The sequence below is a fragment of the Tiliqua scincoides genome, chromosome 11 (genome assembly GCF_035046505.1).
Source record: "Tiliqua scincoides isolate rTilSci1 chromosome 11, rTilSci1.hap2, whole genome shotgun sequence".
Classification (NCBI taxonomy): Eukaryota; Metazoa; Chordata; class Lepidosauria; order Squamata; family Scincidae; genus Tiliqua; species Tiliqua scincoides.
In genome coordinates, this window is record NC_089831.1 from 2,753,541 (window position 1) to 2,770,994 (window position 17,454).

General features: G+C 46.2%; 2 protein-coding genes across 2 annotated transcripts in view; both read left to right on the top strand.

The window, feature by feature from the left end:
* The first annotated feature begins 5,458 nt into the window (after positions 1 to 5,458).
* LOC136662191 (gastrokine-2-like) lies at positions 5,459 to 9,611 on the top strand. The gene is made up of 5 exons (XM_066639303.1): positions 5,459 to 5,509; positions 5,768 to 5,905; positions 6,143 to 6,247; positions 7,277 to 7,409; positions 9,520 to 9,611. The coding sequence occupies exons 1-5, from the start codon at positions 5,486 to 5,488 to the stop codon at positions 9,609 to 9,611; spliced, it is 492 nt and encodes a 163-aa protein (XP_066495400.1). The 5' UTR covers positions 5,459 to 5,485.
* Positions 9,612 to 16,915: 7,304 nt separating this feature from the next.
* The window catches only part of ANTXR1 (ANTXR cell adhesion molecule 1), a 175,798-nt gene continuing 175,259 nt past the window's right edge, over positions 16,916 to 17,454 (top strand). Inside the window, exon 1 of the mRNA XM_066639503.1 lies at positions 16,916 to 17,067. Within this exon, the coding sequence (XP_066495600.1) occupies positions 16,916 to 17,067 (152 nt within the window). The remainder of the gene's footprint in view (positions 17,068 to 17,454) is intronic.

Consider the following 17,454-nt stretch of genomic DNA (forward strand, 5'->3'; position numbering starts at 1 on the left):
TTTCTGTGGCCATGAAGAAAAATTATGCAAAGGACATTTGTTTGTTTAATCCTGTGCAACAATGATCCTGCAGAAAGCAAAATTAAATATAATTCACATGCACAGAGAGAGAGAGAGAGAGAGAGGAACATTTTTTTTATCCTAGAGCTTTGCATTTTTTCCCTTAATTTGGAAGGAATATTAATTTTATTTTTTCACTGTTGCAAAAGACGCTAACAGTCCAATCCTAACCAAACTCCATGCAGAGATGCCAGCAACAAGTCCCACTACATCCCCTCAGGGAGTTTTGGCTGCTTGAGGTCTCCTTGGGGTAAGGGGATATTTTTCCCTTTGCCACAGGGTAAATTCCAACAGCTGAAATGGGTCAACTTGGACCTGCACCAGCAGTATTACTGGCACAAGTCTGAGTTGATCCGTGCAGGTGGATCAGGCCCGGGATAGTATACAGAATGCACTGGCAACACTGATCCCGCTCCCCTTCTAGGCCTGATCCCCCCACCCCATCCCTTTCCGCACCCTCCCCCCCTCTCCCTGACCTCCCTGCATCCCAGTGCTTGGACTTACCTGGTCCTTAGGGTGTCCCTGCAACTGCCCGTGCCAGTGGGAAGGCTCTGGCCTTCTCTGGCACACTGGTTAGTGCACACTGTTCCAAGTGTTCCAAGTGCTTTATGGTGCTTTTGCCACAGTGCACACTGGTGGAACATGCATTCCAACCAGCACACCAGTTGCATAGGATTGGACAGAAAATGTTCTTCCTCATGAGTTTGTTTTGTCATTTTGCAGGAGTGCACCAGGGTTCTAGCTGGAGCTAAACACACACTAAAACAAAATTCATATGTGTAGATTCCCCACAGAAGGGAGTGAACAAAAATTCCAGCGCCGTGTGGGCAGCTGGGGAGGGGAGGGGAAGAGCGGTCACTATTCAAAAAGAAGCACTGGTTGTTGTTGCATTTCTGTCAAATATTTGCTTCACTCATACGGATCATCTGAAGTGAAGCCCCACGGCATGTAGCCAACACCTCAAATGCAAACACATCTGGGCTTCTCTTCTTTGAGCAAATTCCCTTTGGCAGACAATGGACATGCCACCGTTTGAAGTTCAGAATCAGAGTCCATGGATCATACAGTAAACAAAAGGTACTTCCGTTCTGAAGGGACCAGACAATGCTAAAAGGACCGAGGGAACAGAAGAACAGCCCCACTGGATCAGGCCACAGGCCCATCTAGTCCAGCTTCCTGTATCTCACAGCGGCCCACCAAATGCCCCAGGGAGCACACCAGATAACAAGAGACCTGCAAGGCCTCCTGGGAATTGTAGTTAAGAACATAAGAACAGCCCCACTGGATCAGGCCATAGGCCCATCTAGTCCAGCTTCCTGTATCTCACAGCGGCCCACCAAATGCCCCAGGGAGCACACCAGATAACAAGAGACCTCATCCTGGTGCCCTCCCTTGCATCTGGCATTCTGACATAACCCATTTCTAAAATCAGGAGGTTGCGCATACACATCGTGGCTTGTACCCCATAATGGATTTTTCCTCCAGAAACTTGTCCAATCCCCTTTTAAAGGCGTCTAGGCTAGACGCCAGCACCACATCCTGTGGCAAGGAGTTCCACAGACCGACCACACGCTGAGTAAAGAAATATTTTCTTTTGTCTGTCCTAACCCGCCCAGCACTCAATTTTAGTGGATGTCCCCTGGTTCTGGTATTATGTGAGAGTGTAAAGAGCATCTCCCTATCCACTCTGTCCATCCCCTGCATAATTTTGTATGTCTCAATCATGTCCCCCCTCAGGCGTCTCTTTTCTAGGCTGAAGAGGCCCAAACGCCGTAGCCTTTCCTCATAAGGAAGGTGCCCCAGCCCCGTAATCATCTTAGTCGCTCTCTTTTGCACTTTTGCCATTTCCACTATGTCTTTTTTGAGAAGTAGGATGTTTCATTGCTGCACCTACATTAAAGGTCAATACGCAACCTTGGATGAGGACTGGCCTGTACTGGGTTCCCAGTGTGTGATGCTGCAACCACCACAGAGATAGGAAAGACTAGCATGACAATCCAGTTGTGTGGAGATGGAACTTCATGTTGCCTTCTGCTGCTATTCTTCAGTCTAGAACAGTGGTTCCCAACCTTTTGGAGCTTGTGGACCACTGAGGCAAAAATTGGAATTATTGTGGACCACACTACTCCCCTGCACACAAAAGTACAATTAAATGTGTAATAATTAGAGAATATTTATTAGAGTTTTATTATTTATAGAGAGGATTTCTGGGTTGCTGCTTTTGTTGCCAGCCGTGGCTGCATGTGGTCTGTTCTCTGCTCTCTCTGGTGGCCTGTGGGGAAACATCTCCTAGGCGAGCGCCCCCCCTCCATGGACTACTACAGATGGTGGAGAAAGGACTGTCCACAGCCACAGCTGATACTTCATTGATAGCTACAGACAGTCTGTTCTCAACCCTCTCTGTGATCTGTGGGGGTGTGCTCGCTCAGCAAGATGCCTGAAATGATTCAAGGTGACCTTTTTCTGAGATCTTGTGAACCATTTCTCAGGGTCTCATGGACCACTTGTGATCTAGAAAAGGGATGCCCAAACCCTGGCCCAGGGGCCGCTTGCGACCCTCAGGCGCCCCCAATACGGCCCTTGGGGAGCCCCAGTCTACAATGAGCTTCTGGCCATCCGGAGACTTGCTGGAGCCCATTCTGGCCCAAAGCAACTGCTCTCAGCATGAGGATGACTGTTCAACCTCTCACCTGAGCTGTGGGATGAGGGCTCCCTCCACTACTTGCTGTTTCACATCTGTGATGCAGCAGTGGCAGTGAAGGAAAGGCTGGCCTTGCTTTGTGCAAGGCCTTTTATAGGCCTTGAGCTACTGCAAGACTTTCTTTCATTCATATAAGTTCCATCTGTAATAAATTCATTTATGTAAATTTATTCAAATTTGATTGAAATTAATTTGTAAATTGATTGAAATTTGATTTGTAAATTAATTCTTTTTTTCCAGGCCCCCAACATGTCGGACAGATGATGTAGCACTCTTGCCAAAATGTTTGGACACCCTGGTCTAGAAGGAAGGTGTTGGGGTGGGGGGAACATGACTGAGGCATATTAAATTTTGCATGGGATGCAGAGAGTGGATAGAAGAAAGTTCTTTTCCCTCTCAAACAACATCAGAACGAGGAGGCAGCCACTAAAATTGACTGGTGAGAGAGTTAGAACAGGCAAAAGAAACTTTTTCTCTACTTAGGATTTCCTTCTTGTACTTTTTGAGCCAGGTGAAAAGTTTTTCATTAAGGATCACACCAGAGGTTCTGACAGGAGAGCAGTGTCAGAGTATTGCAGACTAAAGTATCTAGGAAACTAGATCTAGGAAAAGTATCTAGGAAACTCTGCAAGGAGAATGCAAAGATAAATGGCTAAAAGATAATGGCTGAATGTTGAGCTACTGCAGCCCCTCCCCCGTAGGCAGTAGGTTTGATCATACTGAAAGATGATGGAGCCATGAAGGGAAAGAAATGACATAGCTTAAGTCAATATGTAACAAAACAATATTTAGCTTCCTCTCAATCTTCTCATAGATACAAAATGGGAAAAATAAATATTTGATCTGAGAGTCTTCCATGCTGTCTAGCCAGGTATATAAAGATGAAGGCAAAGGCACGACCAAATCCTTCCTCCTCAGCCTTTGGTTTGGAAGCCAAACTAAGCTAGAATGAAGACTCTCGTAAGTGCATTTGTCCATTCCAAAGTCTAGGGTGAAGAGAGGCTGTAGCTAGAGGGGTTGCAAGTTTAGGAGAGAGCCAGACCGCAGCACTCAAGGGGCCCATCCGCTCTCCCCTTCAGAGCCATTCCAAGAGGTGGGAGCAAAATGAAGGCTAGAGGGGGGTGCATAGCACTAGTTTTGCAGGGAGCCTCACTTCAGTGTGCAAGGGGTCCTTCCACCTCCCCTTTGGAGTCATTCCAGGCAGTGGGAGCAAAACAGAGGCATACACCTGGAATGGCTCTGAGAGGTCCCTTGCACACTGCAGTGAGGCTTCCTAGCAAAACTTAGTGCTTTGCTTCCCCTCTAGCTATGCCACTGCTTGGAGGCCTGTTGCTGTTGCAAGGGCTGAGGTGCTCAGGAGTTTGATGATGAAATCCAATGGTTTTCAACCTTGATACTTGAAGCACCTTCAGGTGCTTGGGCGGGGCACATTGGCCCCAAAACCACAGAGGTCATCCGAGGGTACTGGCATTGGCATGTGCCTGGAGCAGATCTAATCAGTGGACAGATGGTAGTTTCTCAGGAGGTGGAGCTGCAGAGTTGTGGCTACTTTCCTTTCTGCCTTCCTTTGGTCTCTGATCCAGTCTGGAATTATCACCCCTAGATTGGGTTAGGACCTGAACCTTCCACTTTAAGCCAGTGGCTTCTGTCTTTAGAGAAAGATGGACAAGATGGAGGGGGGAGGACTATATGCACACTGAATGTGTCCAACAAATGCTGGGTACAGGGATGCATTGTTCATCATACAAGTACTCAGAGTCATTTTTTGTTAGTCATTTTATTTTTGAGGGGGAAAAAATGATTCCCAGCTGGGACCCTGCCTGTGTGGAATTTTCACTTTCTCCCCATGTCTTGAGGGTTTTCTCCAGCCCAGCAAGCTCACATTTATTTCAATTTTGAATGTTAGAAGTGTTTTGGGTCTTTATTTAGAAGTTTGGTTATGTTTTTGTGACCTGAAATATGTTGTAAGAACATAACTCTTGTTTACATATATCAGTTAGCCCACAGTAAAATTGGTTTCATGATGAGTCATATTGCTTAAAGTTTTGGTTTCCAAGAACCTATCGACAACTTTAAATGAGGATCCACTGTATCCCCTCAGTCAATCTGGTCTGAAGGGCATGGGTTCTTCTAGTCTTTAGACAAGCTTGGAAAAAGCAAGTCAAAAATTATTAGGAAAACGCTGAATGGCTGTAAGGACATAGGTTCATGTGAGTTGCTCCTCTTCAAGGAATTCCTGAATGAATTGGGAATGAAGATTAGGATTGTTTATTAGATCCCATAAATGCCATATCATTTGCAATTGCAAAATTGAACGGATGCTGGAGAAAATTTCCTGGTTGCTTTGAATAACCCACCCACCCCTTTCAGACATCCCTTGCAATCATCCAGCAATCTACTGTATGTGCCGGTTTTTCTGACAATCTTCCTGGTAATTGAAACAAATCTGGAATGGATCTAGCAAGGGGCCAAGCATTTATGCAGTTTTGCTGAAGGAACCATGAAACTGTAATGCTCATAGCCAAGGCAAAATCTATTCATTCATAAGTCACCCAATTCTGTTCCAGTAACTAATGAAGAGCAGGTCACCCAGGGGAAGGATGAATGCAAGGGAGGTGTTGGTTACTTGGTGCTGAAAACAAATAGGTGTAATGGGCCTCCACAAGACTGTGTTCTTTTCATTTCACTTTCCAGATTCTTGCTCTTGGTCTCCTGGGGCTGTTGATGAATACAGCTTCCACGAGTGACGTAAGTACTCCATTGAACGTCTTCTTCCATGTGTCCAAAGTTCTTGGCTCTGCCTCCGTTCATGTAAAATTTGGCTGTGAATTTACTAACTGGCCTTAGCAATTCGCTTTCTCTCTCAGAGGCATGGCGCCTGAGGCTTTTGCCCCCCTGCCCCCCAGGCCCACCACTGACCCCATTGCCAATTTGTTGATGCCAGCTTGCATGGCCACCCTCTCCCAAAGAGCCTTGCATGGTCTGACCATGAATCTTTGCTTTCAGTCCATTCAGCTCGTCAACAAGGACAACAATGGAGGAACCGTCTACCAGACAGTTAACATCAACCATAATATCAACGTTGCTGCTTTCAACATGTACTCTGGAATGCAGTCAACCAACACCATTGTGGACTACAACAGTGTAAGTGTCAAGCCAAGTGATTCAGTTGTGCTTTTTTCACTCCGCATCTGTGTCACATCTGTAGGGTGGTGTCCGGGTAGTGGGAACTCCCTGCAACATCCTGGAATGTCACTTGAGTTGCTCAGGAAGGGTCAGGTTGCTGAGATCAAATGGATACTTTCTCTGCAATCATACAGTGATCATGTTTCATTCTCTTAAAGATCTATGACAAAATAAATAACTCCTGTTGTTTTGCAGGGGATCATTGCCTACCACATGCCCTACAAGAGGTTATGTGTTGTGTCCAGGATGAATCGCAGCACCTTCCCAACTATTTCACAGCTTGGCGACATGGTTCACGAGGTATTTTGTGGACACAGAATTGGCCTTGGCTCCAGATATGTTGGAAAGCCCAATGGATACTCCTTTCGCACCACTTAGTCCAGGGCACAGTTCAGTGGGAAGTCCTTCTTCTTGAGCCCAACTGATACAAATAAGAGCTGCATAAGAGCACCTCTGCCTTCCAGGAATCCTGGGTGTCATCATGGGAATCTGGGGCTGGTTAGAATCTTCTCCAGACAGAGACCAACATGGATATGATCAATGGCATTTCTTGGTTTTTAATGTGTTTTTAATTCATTTCATTTCGTTTTGTTCTTATTTTAATTTTTTTTTCAACAACACAAAAGTGCTTTTCTTTAAACAAGCAACTGGAGCTCCTCTGTGCAGCCACATCCTTTTTTTTACTTATCTGCCCCCTCCCCTGCACCGTCATTGTAGAGTATTGAAAGATTCAAAAAAGGCCACTGCCATAAATGATGGCTTTCTTATATATTTTTTATTTTTAGAAAAAGTAAACAATGGCAGTGAATGTGGGAGTTCAAAATGGATCATTGGTTCATGAGTATCAGTGACCTAATCTTCATTAGGATTACCTAAAGCAGCTGTTTTCAACCAGTGTGCCGTGGCACATTGGCATGCCACAAAAGGTCTACAGGTTTGCCGTTCAAGTTTGGAGTACAGTGGTTGAGAACTGCTTCATGATTCAGGTTCTTCCAGGTTCTGCGGCTCTGTTTCTAGGGCAACTGTATGTAGTATCAAATTGCCTGTCTGGCTCTGCAGGGGGAGGAAGAAGAGGAACAGATAATTAATTAATACAGTTAGTTGCCCTCAAAACAGGGTCGCAGAATCCGGAAGAGTCTCCTGGAAGCCAGAAGTTACTTCACAAGAGGTGAGGACCATAGAGAAGGCCCCAGAAGTCAGTGTGCCACGAGAAGAAAACATTTAAAATTGCTAATCTTAAAGCGGGTGTGTATATACTTATTATACAGGTATGTGTCTGTAATGCAAATACCTGATTTCCTCCAAAGTCTTTTTCATTCTGCTGTACAGGGGCAATCACTGCATCCCCTCCACAGGAGCTATGGAATCTCTCGCGTTCTTGTCACAAACATGGCTCAGCTTGGAAAACCCACCGAAGCCATTTGTGGAGGCCTGAACACCTACTGGGCTACTGAGTACCCAAGTGAGTTTGCTCAGAATTTCATGACATTCTTTTGAACAGGATACAACTTCTTCAATCTGTAGCCCAGACTAGAGATCCATGTGCTGCTGAATGGATTAGAGTTGATCATGAGGGGCAAGAGTGGATGGAAGCATGGTTTCTCCAGCCAAGATCTTTCACTGGCGCATGAATCCATCCTCATTCACAAAACACAATTAATTGATGGAGGCCAAGAGGCAAGAACATGCTGCCCCTTACTTCAAATGTGAGACTTTGCTCCATCTAGCTGAGTATTGTCGGCAGTTAATAGATTGGAAGTGGCTTGCCAGGGTTTCAGGTGGGGGATCTTTCCAAGCTGCATCTGGAGATGTTGCCTGGGATTTTTCAGGTCCTTCTTCATACAAAATAGCACTTCCACCCTGGACTGACAGCTCCTCCTCAAAGCCATTATGACTTCCAAACAGCTCCAAGTACCAATTTGTACCAATTTGTTCATTACATCTAGTTAGATGCTTCTCCTCCTTTAGAATACATAGTGCAGTTTACACAGAGCTATGGGCAGGTCCTGCCTTAGGAGCTGTGGGGTCCAATCAGAATTATTATTTTTTTTTTTTTGCGGGGCCCAATTGGAAACATTTTTGTGGGGCCCAGTTTTACAGCTAAGGTTTGTATAAATAAAAATGATTACAGACTTTATGGTAGAATGGAAAGCAATCCAAATGTGTGCTAAAAACGTGCATGTGAGTTAATGGACCAAATGGATCCATTAAAATTGCATACATGTCAGTCTGCAAGTAAACAAGCAAAACATGTAGATTACCTTTGAAAAGTAAATAGTTACCAAACTACTTATTGCAAAACCACTTGTGAAATTATTTAGTAACAATACTGACTTTATTTTTTATTTTTACCCCAGCAGTTTAGCAGTTATGGGACCCCTTAAGTGCAAGGCTCAACTGGAAACAATTGGTCCAATCAGCTTAAAGCCAGCCCTGGTGGTGGGCGACAGCCCACCCAGGCAACACTCACTGGGCCCCTGACAAAAGCCTCAGGATGCAGAATGATTTCTTTTCTTTAAGGTTGTAGCACATTTCAGATATGACTCTGAGGCTAAATTAATGGGGTGAAGTTCTTAGAACTCTTACAGCATTTCCAATTTGTATGGAGAAAACTCTGCACTGCACTGCATCCAAGCCTATGCAAGGGTTTCTCTCTCCCCCCCCCCCACCCACATTCCAATAGATGCATGTAAGGGAAGGATTATCTTCTCCCCGACATGTCTTCATTTAACCTCAAATTCACATCTGAAGAGGTCTGTTTTCTAGCTATTCTGCAGACGGTCCTGACAGCACCACTCATGGGTTCAGAGGGGTGGAGTGCTGAATGTGGGAGAGAAGGGGGATAGGGCCCTATATTCTCACGAACCTTCAAAACTTCCAAAGGGAGAGCCATGTTACTCTGTAGCAGCAAAAACAACAAACTGTAGCATCATAAAGACTACTACGTTTATTTCATGGACGTCAGATGCATGAAGTGAAATCCTGACTGAACAGATAGACATATACATGGGTACAGAATTTAAAAAATAAAACAAGAACAAAACCAGACTGCTGAGTGAGTTATAAGGGAAAATGAAACAAAGTTGGTCTTGTAACAACCTTAGAAACGTACAAGACAAGCATGGTGGTCATTTACTGTTGTCCATTTACTTAAGGCAAAATGTTGTTAGTAAGCAACTTGCCCTGTATAACAGCGATTTTCAACAGCTGTTCAACTGCTGTTGAATATTGGTGTGCCGCAAATGGAACAGAGGTGTGCCATGGGAGTTGAAAATCACTGAAAAACTCTTCTGGGTTCTGCAACTCTGTTCCTAGGGCAATCGTCTGTAGTAACAAATTGTCTGTCCTCAAGGAACTGACTGTTACTACAGACAGTTGCCCTAGAAACAGAGCCCACAGAACCTGGAAGAGTCTCCTGGAAGCTGCAAGTGGCATCACAAGAGGCAAAGACCCATAGAGAAGACCGTAGAGGTCTGTGTGCCAGGAGATGACACGCTGAAAATCTCTGCTATCTAAACCGTTTTGCCTCTGTTGGAGAGAGTGTTTAAATTCCTCTTTTCTTCCATTGCTAGGGCCACGTCCAGCAGCCGGAGGCCGAGGCTGTGCAGAAGTGAAGTTGCTGATTCTGGATGTCAACTTGTGTGGAGGCATCTCCCTTTTCTAACCAGTATCAGATGCATATTTCTCCTCTTAACTGTATCTGGCCTTATCGACCCCAAATCCACAAAACTGGTGACCCACCAAGCAGAATGGCAACCCTGGACAGAGAGCCCTGCCAGGTACCTGACAAAATTCTTTTCCTGTTAATGCTGTCCCAGGCACACAGCAAAACCAGTCTGTCAAGCCCCCAGCAGGGCCATCGTACACAGGGCAGGGGAGGTTGCATTTACCTTGATGGGTCACACCAAGCTGGCAGGTATAGGATTGCACCCTAATTCTGTACTTCAAGTTAAAGTAAACCTTTAACTTGTTTACTTCAAGTTAAAGTACTTGTTTACTTCAAGTTAAAGTAAAGTAAAGTAAAAGTACTTGTTTACTTCAAGTTAAAGTAAACCTAATTCTGTACTTCAAGTAAAGTGTGTGTGTATGTGTGTATACAGGTATGCACCGCATAACGACATTTCAGTCAACAATGGACCATGCATATGATGATGGAACTATGATTATAATGGGGCTGAAGCTATTGTTTATCTGTGTAACCATATATTGTGTAACTGTGTAACCTTGTGTAGGCAACGAAGAACTGTGTTTACGATGATGATGACGACGATGATGTGTTAACCCCTGCTAATTGGGTAAGAGGCACTTTTTCAAGTGGGTGCTCCTTTTTTTAGCAGGGGGAGAGTAACTGGCCCACCTCACCCCAGCACTGTCTGTTCTAGTGGCTGTCTGCTGGTATTCCTTGGCATCTTTTTAGATTGTGAGCCCTTTTGGGACAGGGAGCCATTTAGTTATTTGATTTTTCTCTGTAAACCGCTTTGTGAACGTTCAGTTGAAAAGCGGTATATAAATACTGTTAATACTGTTAATTAATGATGAGTCGTGATTATAATAGAGCTGAAACTACAGTTTAACTAAGGTAACCTTATATTTGTGTAATTGTGTAACTTTGTGTAGCTGTGACCAGTGGGTCATGACCCAATTTTTGGAGAGTTTTGGGCCAGTGCTGGCTGTGGCACCACAAGGCATTCTGGGGCGCTACCTGGCTTCTGCAGGATACATGCAAAAAAACATTTGCGGTATGATATTTCAGAGCTGAACATTTTTCCCCATCATTTATTGGTGAATAATGACAAAAATGAAACAAAAAATAAAAAGGAAAAACGTACATCTCAGAGCTGAACATGAAGCAATCTAATATGGCTCGTACAAACATCCTGTATATCTACATTTCACAAGCAAACTCTACACATCCCTTTTCATAGAGGGCAGGAAAGCTTGATAAAGGAATTGCAATGCGATATCTATCTTGAACACTGAACGTTTTCATGGGCATGTATGATGGTTTGATGTATAAAGGAAGCAGTATATGAGGTTTATGAGTATATGAGCATTATGAGGTTTATATGAGCATTATGAGGTTTATATGAGGTTTATTATGAGGAGTATATGAGCATTATGAGGTTTATGAGTATATGAGCATTATATGAGCAGTAAACAAGTTACCAATACCAGGATATAAATAAATAAAAGATAATAACAAAGCACATTTGATTTGAACATATTTGTTTACACTATAATGCAGATGAGAAAGAACAATACAGATAAGGAGACAGAATTCACCTTGAAACATCATTTTATATTAATATGCACATATGATCATCAGAAATAACTATTATTAAGAAACTTACAGTGCAATCCTATTCATGTCTACTCGTAAGTAAGCCTCACTGTGTTCAATTATTGTTACTCCCAGGAACGCGCGTATAGAATTGTAGCTTTAGAATTTACTTTGCAAAAAGAGCTTTCTTGGTCTTTTTCTGTGAAAAGTTTTGAATCACAACATGGAAACTAATTGTTCTTGCAACGCTTGATTCGATACTTAGCCTGGCCAAATTCACAAGATGTCCCTGAGACATTGTAGATCTTAAATAATTCTTAATTAGCTTTAGTTTGCTAAATGACCGCTCTGCAGAAGCTACTGTTGCTGGAATTGTTAACAATATTCTTAAACTAATGCAAACATTTGGAAACAGGTCACCTAGTCTGTACTGTATTAACAAGTTCAACAATGCCCCCAGCCATGCGTCCCCCCTCCCCAGAATGCCTCCCCCACGCCCCCAGCCACGCCCCCGCCTCCCATTCCGCAGCCCGGCGGTCCAGGAGACCGCAGAGCTGTAGAACCCGGGTGACCGCCAGGTGCTAGCCCAGTGCCAGCGCCTTACGGCACATTTGCAACTGAGGTCCATGGACCTCAGAATTGGGCTCTCAATTATTTGCTTTACTTTTATTTATAATTATTTATTTTAATTTGCTTTATGATGGTTCCTCAACAGATTGTCATTCTAAAAAGTGGGTCCCAGTGCTAAAAGTTTGAGAACTGCTGCAATAAGGTGTTAATAAGTTGACACCTGGGGGTGGGGGTTGCACCACTAGTGACCAAAATCACTAAAATTACAGTTTGTAAAAATAATACCATCATGTTATATATTAATCAATGTGTAATTTCATGCAGAATGCAATGAAACAAACTGTGTTGAAATATCTTTATTCTATCAAAAGGAACAGCCAAAAAAACATTGGGGGCAGGGTGATGGTAGATCACCACGCCCACCACCTGCTGTGTTGCCCCACCCACTGCATGGGGGTGACGCGCTGACCTCCTGCACCGGGTGACGCGAACCCTAGCGATGCCACTGCAGTGATGGAGAATACAGATCTGAAACTTAGGAAGGTTCACATATATTCAAGTTAAGCAACTTTTAGCAAGAAAAATACTTTTTTTCTCCAACCTAGAGCTCCTCTAGAGCTGCTAAATTGTCTCCCTGCTTGTGTCATAGTGGTGGGGTGCTGTCTGACATGTTTGCAGACAGATGTTGCCAAGCCTGGCCTCAACATCACACTATGATGTCACCTTATCTTTTTTGTCTCTCACTTTCAGCAGCGTACAAGAGTAGTGCTATTATTCAGTGCAAAATGCCCATCAGGTTCTCTTGACTGTCTATTTTTATAGAACAACTGGAGAAGGATGAGTCAGACACCGACAATCACTAGAAAATGGGGGCTTTAAGCCAAAATAAGTCAGAGCAGACAGTAATTAAAAGCAGTTGAGGGGGCTGAATTTTCTCTTGAGAAATGCAGATATCAGAATCACAAATGGAGGGTGCAAATTCACCATGGGCAGGATCAGCATTGACGAGTCAGCACCAGGGGGTCATGTCTCGACACTGGCACATGCATAAAATTAAATTTTGCATATGAATTTGCAATATGATAGATGGATGCATTGTGCAAGAGCCTGTTGGAAATGCAATGTGTGCAGGTGCTGCCCCCCCAGTACCAAAGAGACTGCATCAATTGCTGCCCCTTTACATACAATGCCCACCTGTTATCTTGCAGGCAGCCCACACCTGTGCTTGCCTCTAGATGGCTTATATCACATCGGTGTGCACTGTCATATCTCTTCATTTAGTGTACAATCACAGTGGTTAAACAGGAGGTATACATCCAGGCCTACTGGAAAATTCCAGGTTGAGGTCAATTCTAGTTGGGCTGAGATCTCAGGTTTTTAGACTTCAATGACCTGCTGCTTCACTGAAGCCCAGTGAGGATTGGGCTGAGGTCTCCCAAAAAACATGCTTGTCAATCAGCTGTGCCAACACTGGGTTGTTTCCAGTGCAGTCCTTTCCTCTGGAACAGGGGTGGCCAAAGTTTTTGGCAGGAGGGCCACATTGTCTCTCTGACACTGTGTCGGGGGCCGGGGGGGGGAAGAATTAATTTACATTTAAAATTTGAATAAATTTACATAAGTTTACATAAATGAATATATTAAAGATGAACTTAAATGAATGAATGAAGGTTGGCCTTTCCTTTGCTGCTGCTACTGCATCGCAGACATGAAACTGCAAGCAGTGGAGGGAGCCCTCATCCTACAGCTAACATGAGAGGTCAAACAGTCGCCCTCACGCTGAGAGCAGTTGCGTCGGGCCAGTGTGGGCTCCAACGAAGCTCCAGAGGGCCAGAGGCTTATTGGAGACTGGGGGCTCCCTGAGGGCTGCATTGAGATGCCAGGAGGGCCGCAAGTGGCCCCAGGGCCAGGGTTTGGGCACCCCTGCTCTGGAGTAATCCACCATGGTTCACCCGCTTCTAAGGAGCACCCACATGACATCACAGTCAGAAAGCTGCTGGGCAGTAGATTCTGAGTTTCTTTCACGTTTTTAGTGATCTGATTTGTAGTGATCTTTTTGCTGTAAAATACAATCGCTGCACCAGCCTGTCTAATGAGCCATTCAGGCTTTTCTGACTATTTGCAGGTACAGCCTGTGCTGTGGCTTCCTGGCTCCCTTGTTCAGTCTGCTTTGGGATTCAGGTCTGGCCCATCCATGAGGCCAACTGAAGTGGTTGCCTCAGGCAGCAGCTGAGTGGGGGGCACCTGTCTCTATTTGCCATCTTGCCTCCACTGCACCTTCCTGTCCCTGGCCTGGAAAAGGAAGAGGGAGACAGAGAGGAAGAAGAAATGTGGAGGGGAAGAGAGCTAGAATATTGGCAAGTAGGAGCAGCAGAGGCTGGCACATCATCTGGGCAAGTGGGCAGCATTTAGCCTGCTGCCACAGGCAACTTGGGCCAGCCCTGTCAGTATGTGTGTGTTAAAATTATTGGTTTTTCTCAATTTCTTCTTGTCCAGTGAAATGGAATAAGAGCCATAACCTTGGCACTGGCAGTTAAGTTTACTGGGTGGGCACACAGTAGTTCAGTTTCACAGTTTCTTGCCAGGAATACCGGGAAAAAAAGCAATGGCCACTTTCCCCTTTGAGTACTCTGCAAACGCTAGCAGTTATTCAGTTATTCTCATCTGCCTTTAGAACTACTTTGCAAGGCTGAGGCTGCCCCAGTATTAATACCTCAAAAGGGACAGTTATTTCTGTGTTGTGAGAAAGCACCACCCCCCAGCTGAGGCTGGGCACGCATTCCGCTGTCATTAATCTCTGTGGCATCCCCTTTTCTGTTTCTTAGTATCCGTGCAAATCCTTTTGTAGCCACTTGAGGTCACTGTTGAGTTCCAGCTGTTGTGAAGTCTCAAATTGCAGCTCAATTGAACAAAACTGGGCTTAAGTTTAAATTATGTTTAAATAATTTAAACTTAAATTAAATTTAAATAAATTTAAATAAATTTAATTTAAGTTAAATTTACATATATACATACATACATACATACATACAACCTGGAAGATCCAGGTTCAAATCCCCCCTCAGCCACGAAGCTTCCTGGGTGACCTTGGGCCAGTGACTTTCTCTCAGCCTCACCTACCTCGCAAGGTTGTTAATAATAAGAACTAGGTATTTGTGAGGTATTTGTTGTGAGGACAAGGAGGGGAGCAGCTGTGTACACCACCCTGAGCTCTTTGGAGGAAGGGCAGTATAAAAATGTGAAAAATAAATAAAAAATAAAAGCAGCACTGAGCTCCCATGTAGCGCTTGCAAGTCAGGCTTTCTAAAAGAGTGCAAAGTTCTGGAAAGTGGCTGTAGAGATGGAGAGCCTTTACTTTACCCCAAGGCATTTCAAGAAGAGCTCCTGCAAAACTGAGTTTGGGGTAGCAGAACACATACAAAAGAAGATAATACATCAGTGTTGCTCAAACTGTGGGTTGAGCAGTCATGTGGTCATGAGCCAATTTCAGGTGGATCCCCATTCATTTCAATATTTTATTTTTCATACATTAAACTTGATGCTCCCATGGTATGTGACTTCAGCTGGGAAAATGTTATGGATCTGAACTTTGTACAGGCTATTCTGCATATCCTTTTAAAAATGATAGTCAATGGGACTTACTCCTGGGTAAGTGTAGGTAGGATTTCCACCTAGGATTGTTAAAAATGTTCCTGCTTGATGATGTCACTTCTGGTCCTGACATCACTTCTGGTGGGTCCTGACACCCACTTCTGGTGGGTCCCGACAGTTTCTCCTTCTGAAAAGTGGGTCCTGGTGCTAAAAGTTTGAGAACCACTGGAACAGATGATTTTTCTTTGCAGAGCGAGGACACTGCAAAGCCTGGCATAGTGGAAATCGCCAGAGTTTTAACATCTTAACAAGAGGCAGTGGATTTAGGGCCCAGTCCTATCCAGCTTTCCAGCACTGGTGCAGCCACAATGCAGCCCCAGGGCAAGGAGACAAATGTTCCCATACCTTGAGGAGACCCCTGTGGCTGCCTCCCCACTACAGGATGCAGTGCCTGCCCCACTGGCAGGGCTGCCCTGGAAGACTGGATTGGATTGGGCCCTTGTATTGGCAACCTTCAGTCTCGAAAGACTATGGTATCGCGCTCTGAAAGGTGGTTCTGGCACAGCGTCTAGTGTGGCTGAAAAGGCCAATCCGGGAGTGACAATCCCTTCCACACCGGGAGCAAGTGCAGTCTGTCCCTGGTCTGTCTCCCTGGCTATGGGCCTTCCTTCTTTGCCTCTTAGCCTCAGACTGTTGGCAAAGTGTCTCTTCAAACTGGGAAAGGCCATGCTGCACAGCCTGCCTCCAAGCGGGCCGCTCAGAGGCCAGGGTTTCCCACTTGTTGAGGTCCATCCCTAAGGCCTTCAGATCCCTCTTGCAGATGTCCTTGTATCGCAGCTGTGGTCTGCCTGTAGGGCGCTTTCCTTGCACGAGTTCTCCATAGAGGAGATCCTTTGGGATCCGGCCATCATCCATTCTCACGACATGACCGAGCCAACGCAGGCGTCTCTGTTTCAGCAGTGAATACATGCTAGGGATTCCAGCACGTTCCAGGACTGGGTTGTTTGGATTGGGCCCTTAGTGTTCAGGGATTGGCCAGGCGCCAGAGCCCACACTGGTGGCAAGGCTCGGAAGGGGCAGGATGGGGGTCTCTCCCCCCCCCCCAAACCTGGTGTCAGCATCTGTGCTGGAGAAATGGTCCGGGCTTGTCTGGCAGATACTTCGCCACCAGATGGCACCGCAGGAACTCGCTCTGCTCAGGAGGAGGCAAGAAACCCACTACCCGCAATAAGAAGCGCGCTGGTGGGCAGGGGGGAGAGGCCGGCCGGCCCACATTCTCCCAGATCTGGGACAAAGCAGAGAGCCCTCGGGAAGCTGCGCGGGTGCGCTGCAGCCTGGAAAGAGAGGGGGGGCCGGGGCCGAGGACATCCCGAGCCTGGAGTCGCGGCTCCTGGAGCCGAAGCCCGAGCAGGAGCGCCCCGGCCGCCTGGAGGAGCCCGCCCCGCCCCCGCCCGGGGTGGCTGCCCGTCGGCGGGCGCTGCCCGGCTCCTTCGCGGGGCGGCCCGGAGCGCGGAGCGCGAGCGCCGGGGATGGCCCCGGCCGAGGGGCGCGCTCTGCGCCTGGGCTGGCGCTGCCTCCTGCTCTCCGCCGCGCTGGTGGCCTGCGATCGCCCGGCGGGCCAGCGGGAGGACGGCGGCGCCGCCTGCTACGGGGGCTTCGACCTCTACTTCATCCTGGACAAGTGAGTCTCCTCTCCGCGCCGGCGCCGAAGGGCCCGAGCCTCTCCCGCGCCGCTGCAGCCGCAGCGCAGTCCCGAGCTCGGGCCCGTTGGCACGGCTGCACCGGCGCTGGAAGGCTGGAGAGGATCGGGCCCGCACTCCTGAAATCTCCTCGCGCTGGCCAAGCCGGGCAGTTTCCCTCTCCTTGCCTTCCCACATTGCCAAGGGACACCACGGACACATCCCCCAATGGCCCTACTAATAAATGACCTTCCCCCAAATTCCTGTGGCACACCTGTGGACCACTCGCGGCACACCAACGTGTCACGGCACAGTGGTCAGAAATGGCTGCTTTAGGGGTTCAGAGTTGGTTCAGGAGTTCTCCCTTTGGAAAGACTTCTGAGAAGGTT

What these genes read in the sequence shown, in the direction of transcription:
- LOC136662191 (XM_066639303.1), top strand. Translation starts at nt 5,486, where the DNA reads ATGAATACAGCTTCCACGAGTGAC. An exon ending in CCATTGTGGACTACAACAGT is followed by an intron (nt 5,906 to 6,142) that starts GTAAGTGTCAAG and finishes GTTGTTTTGCAG; the next exon opens with GGGATCATTGCCTACCACAT. An exon ending in CTGGGCTACTGAGTACCCAA is followed by an intron (nt 7,410 to 9,519) that starts GTGAGTTTGCTC and finishes TTCCATTGCTAG; the next exon opens with GGCCACGTCCAGCAGCCGGA.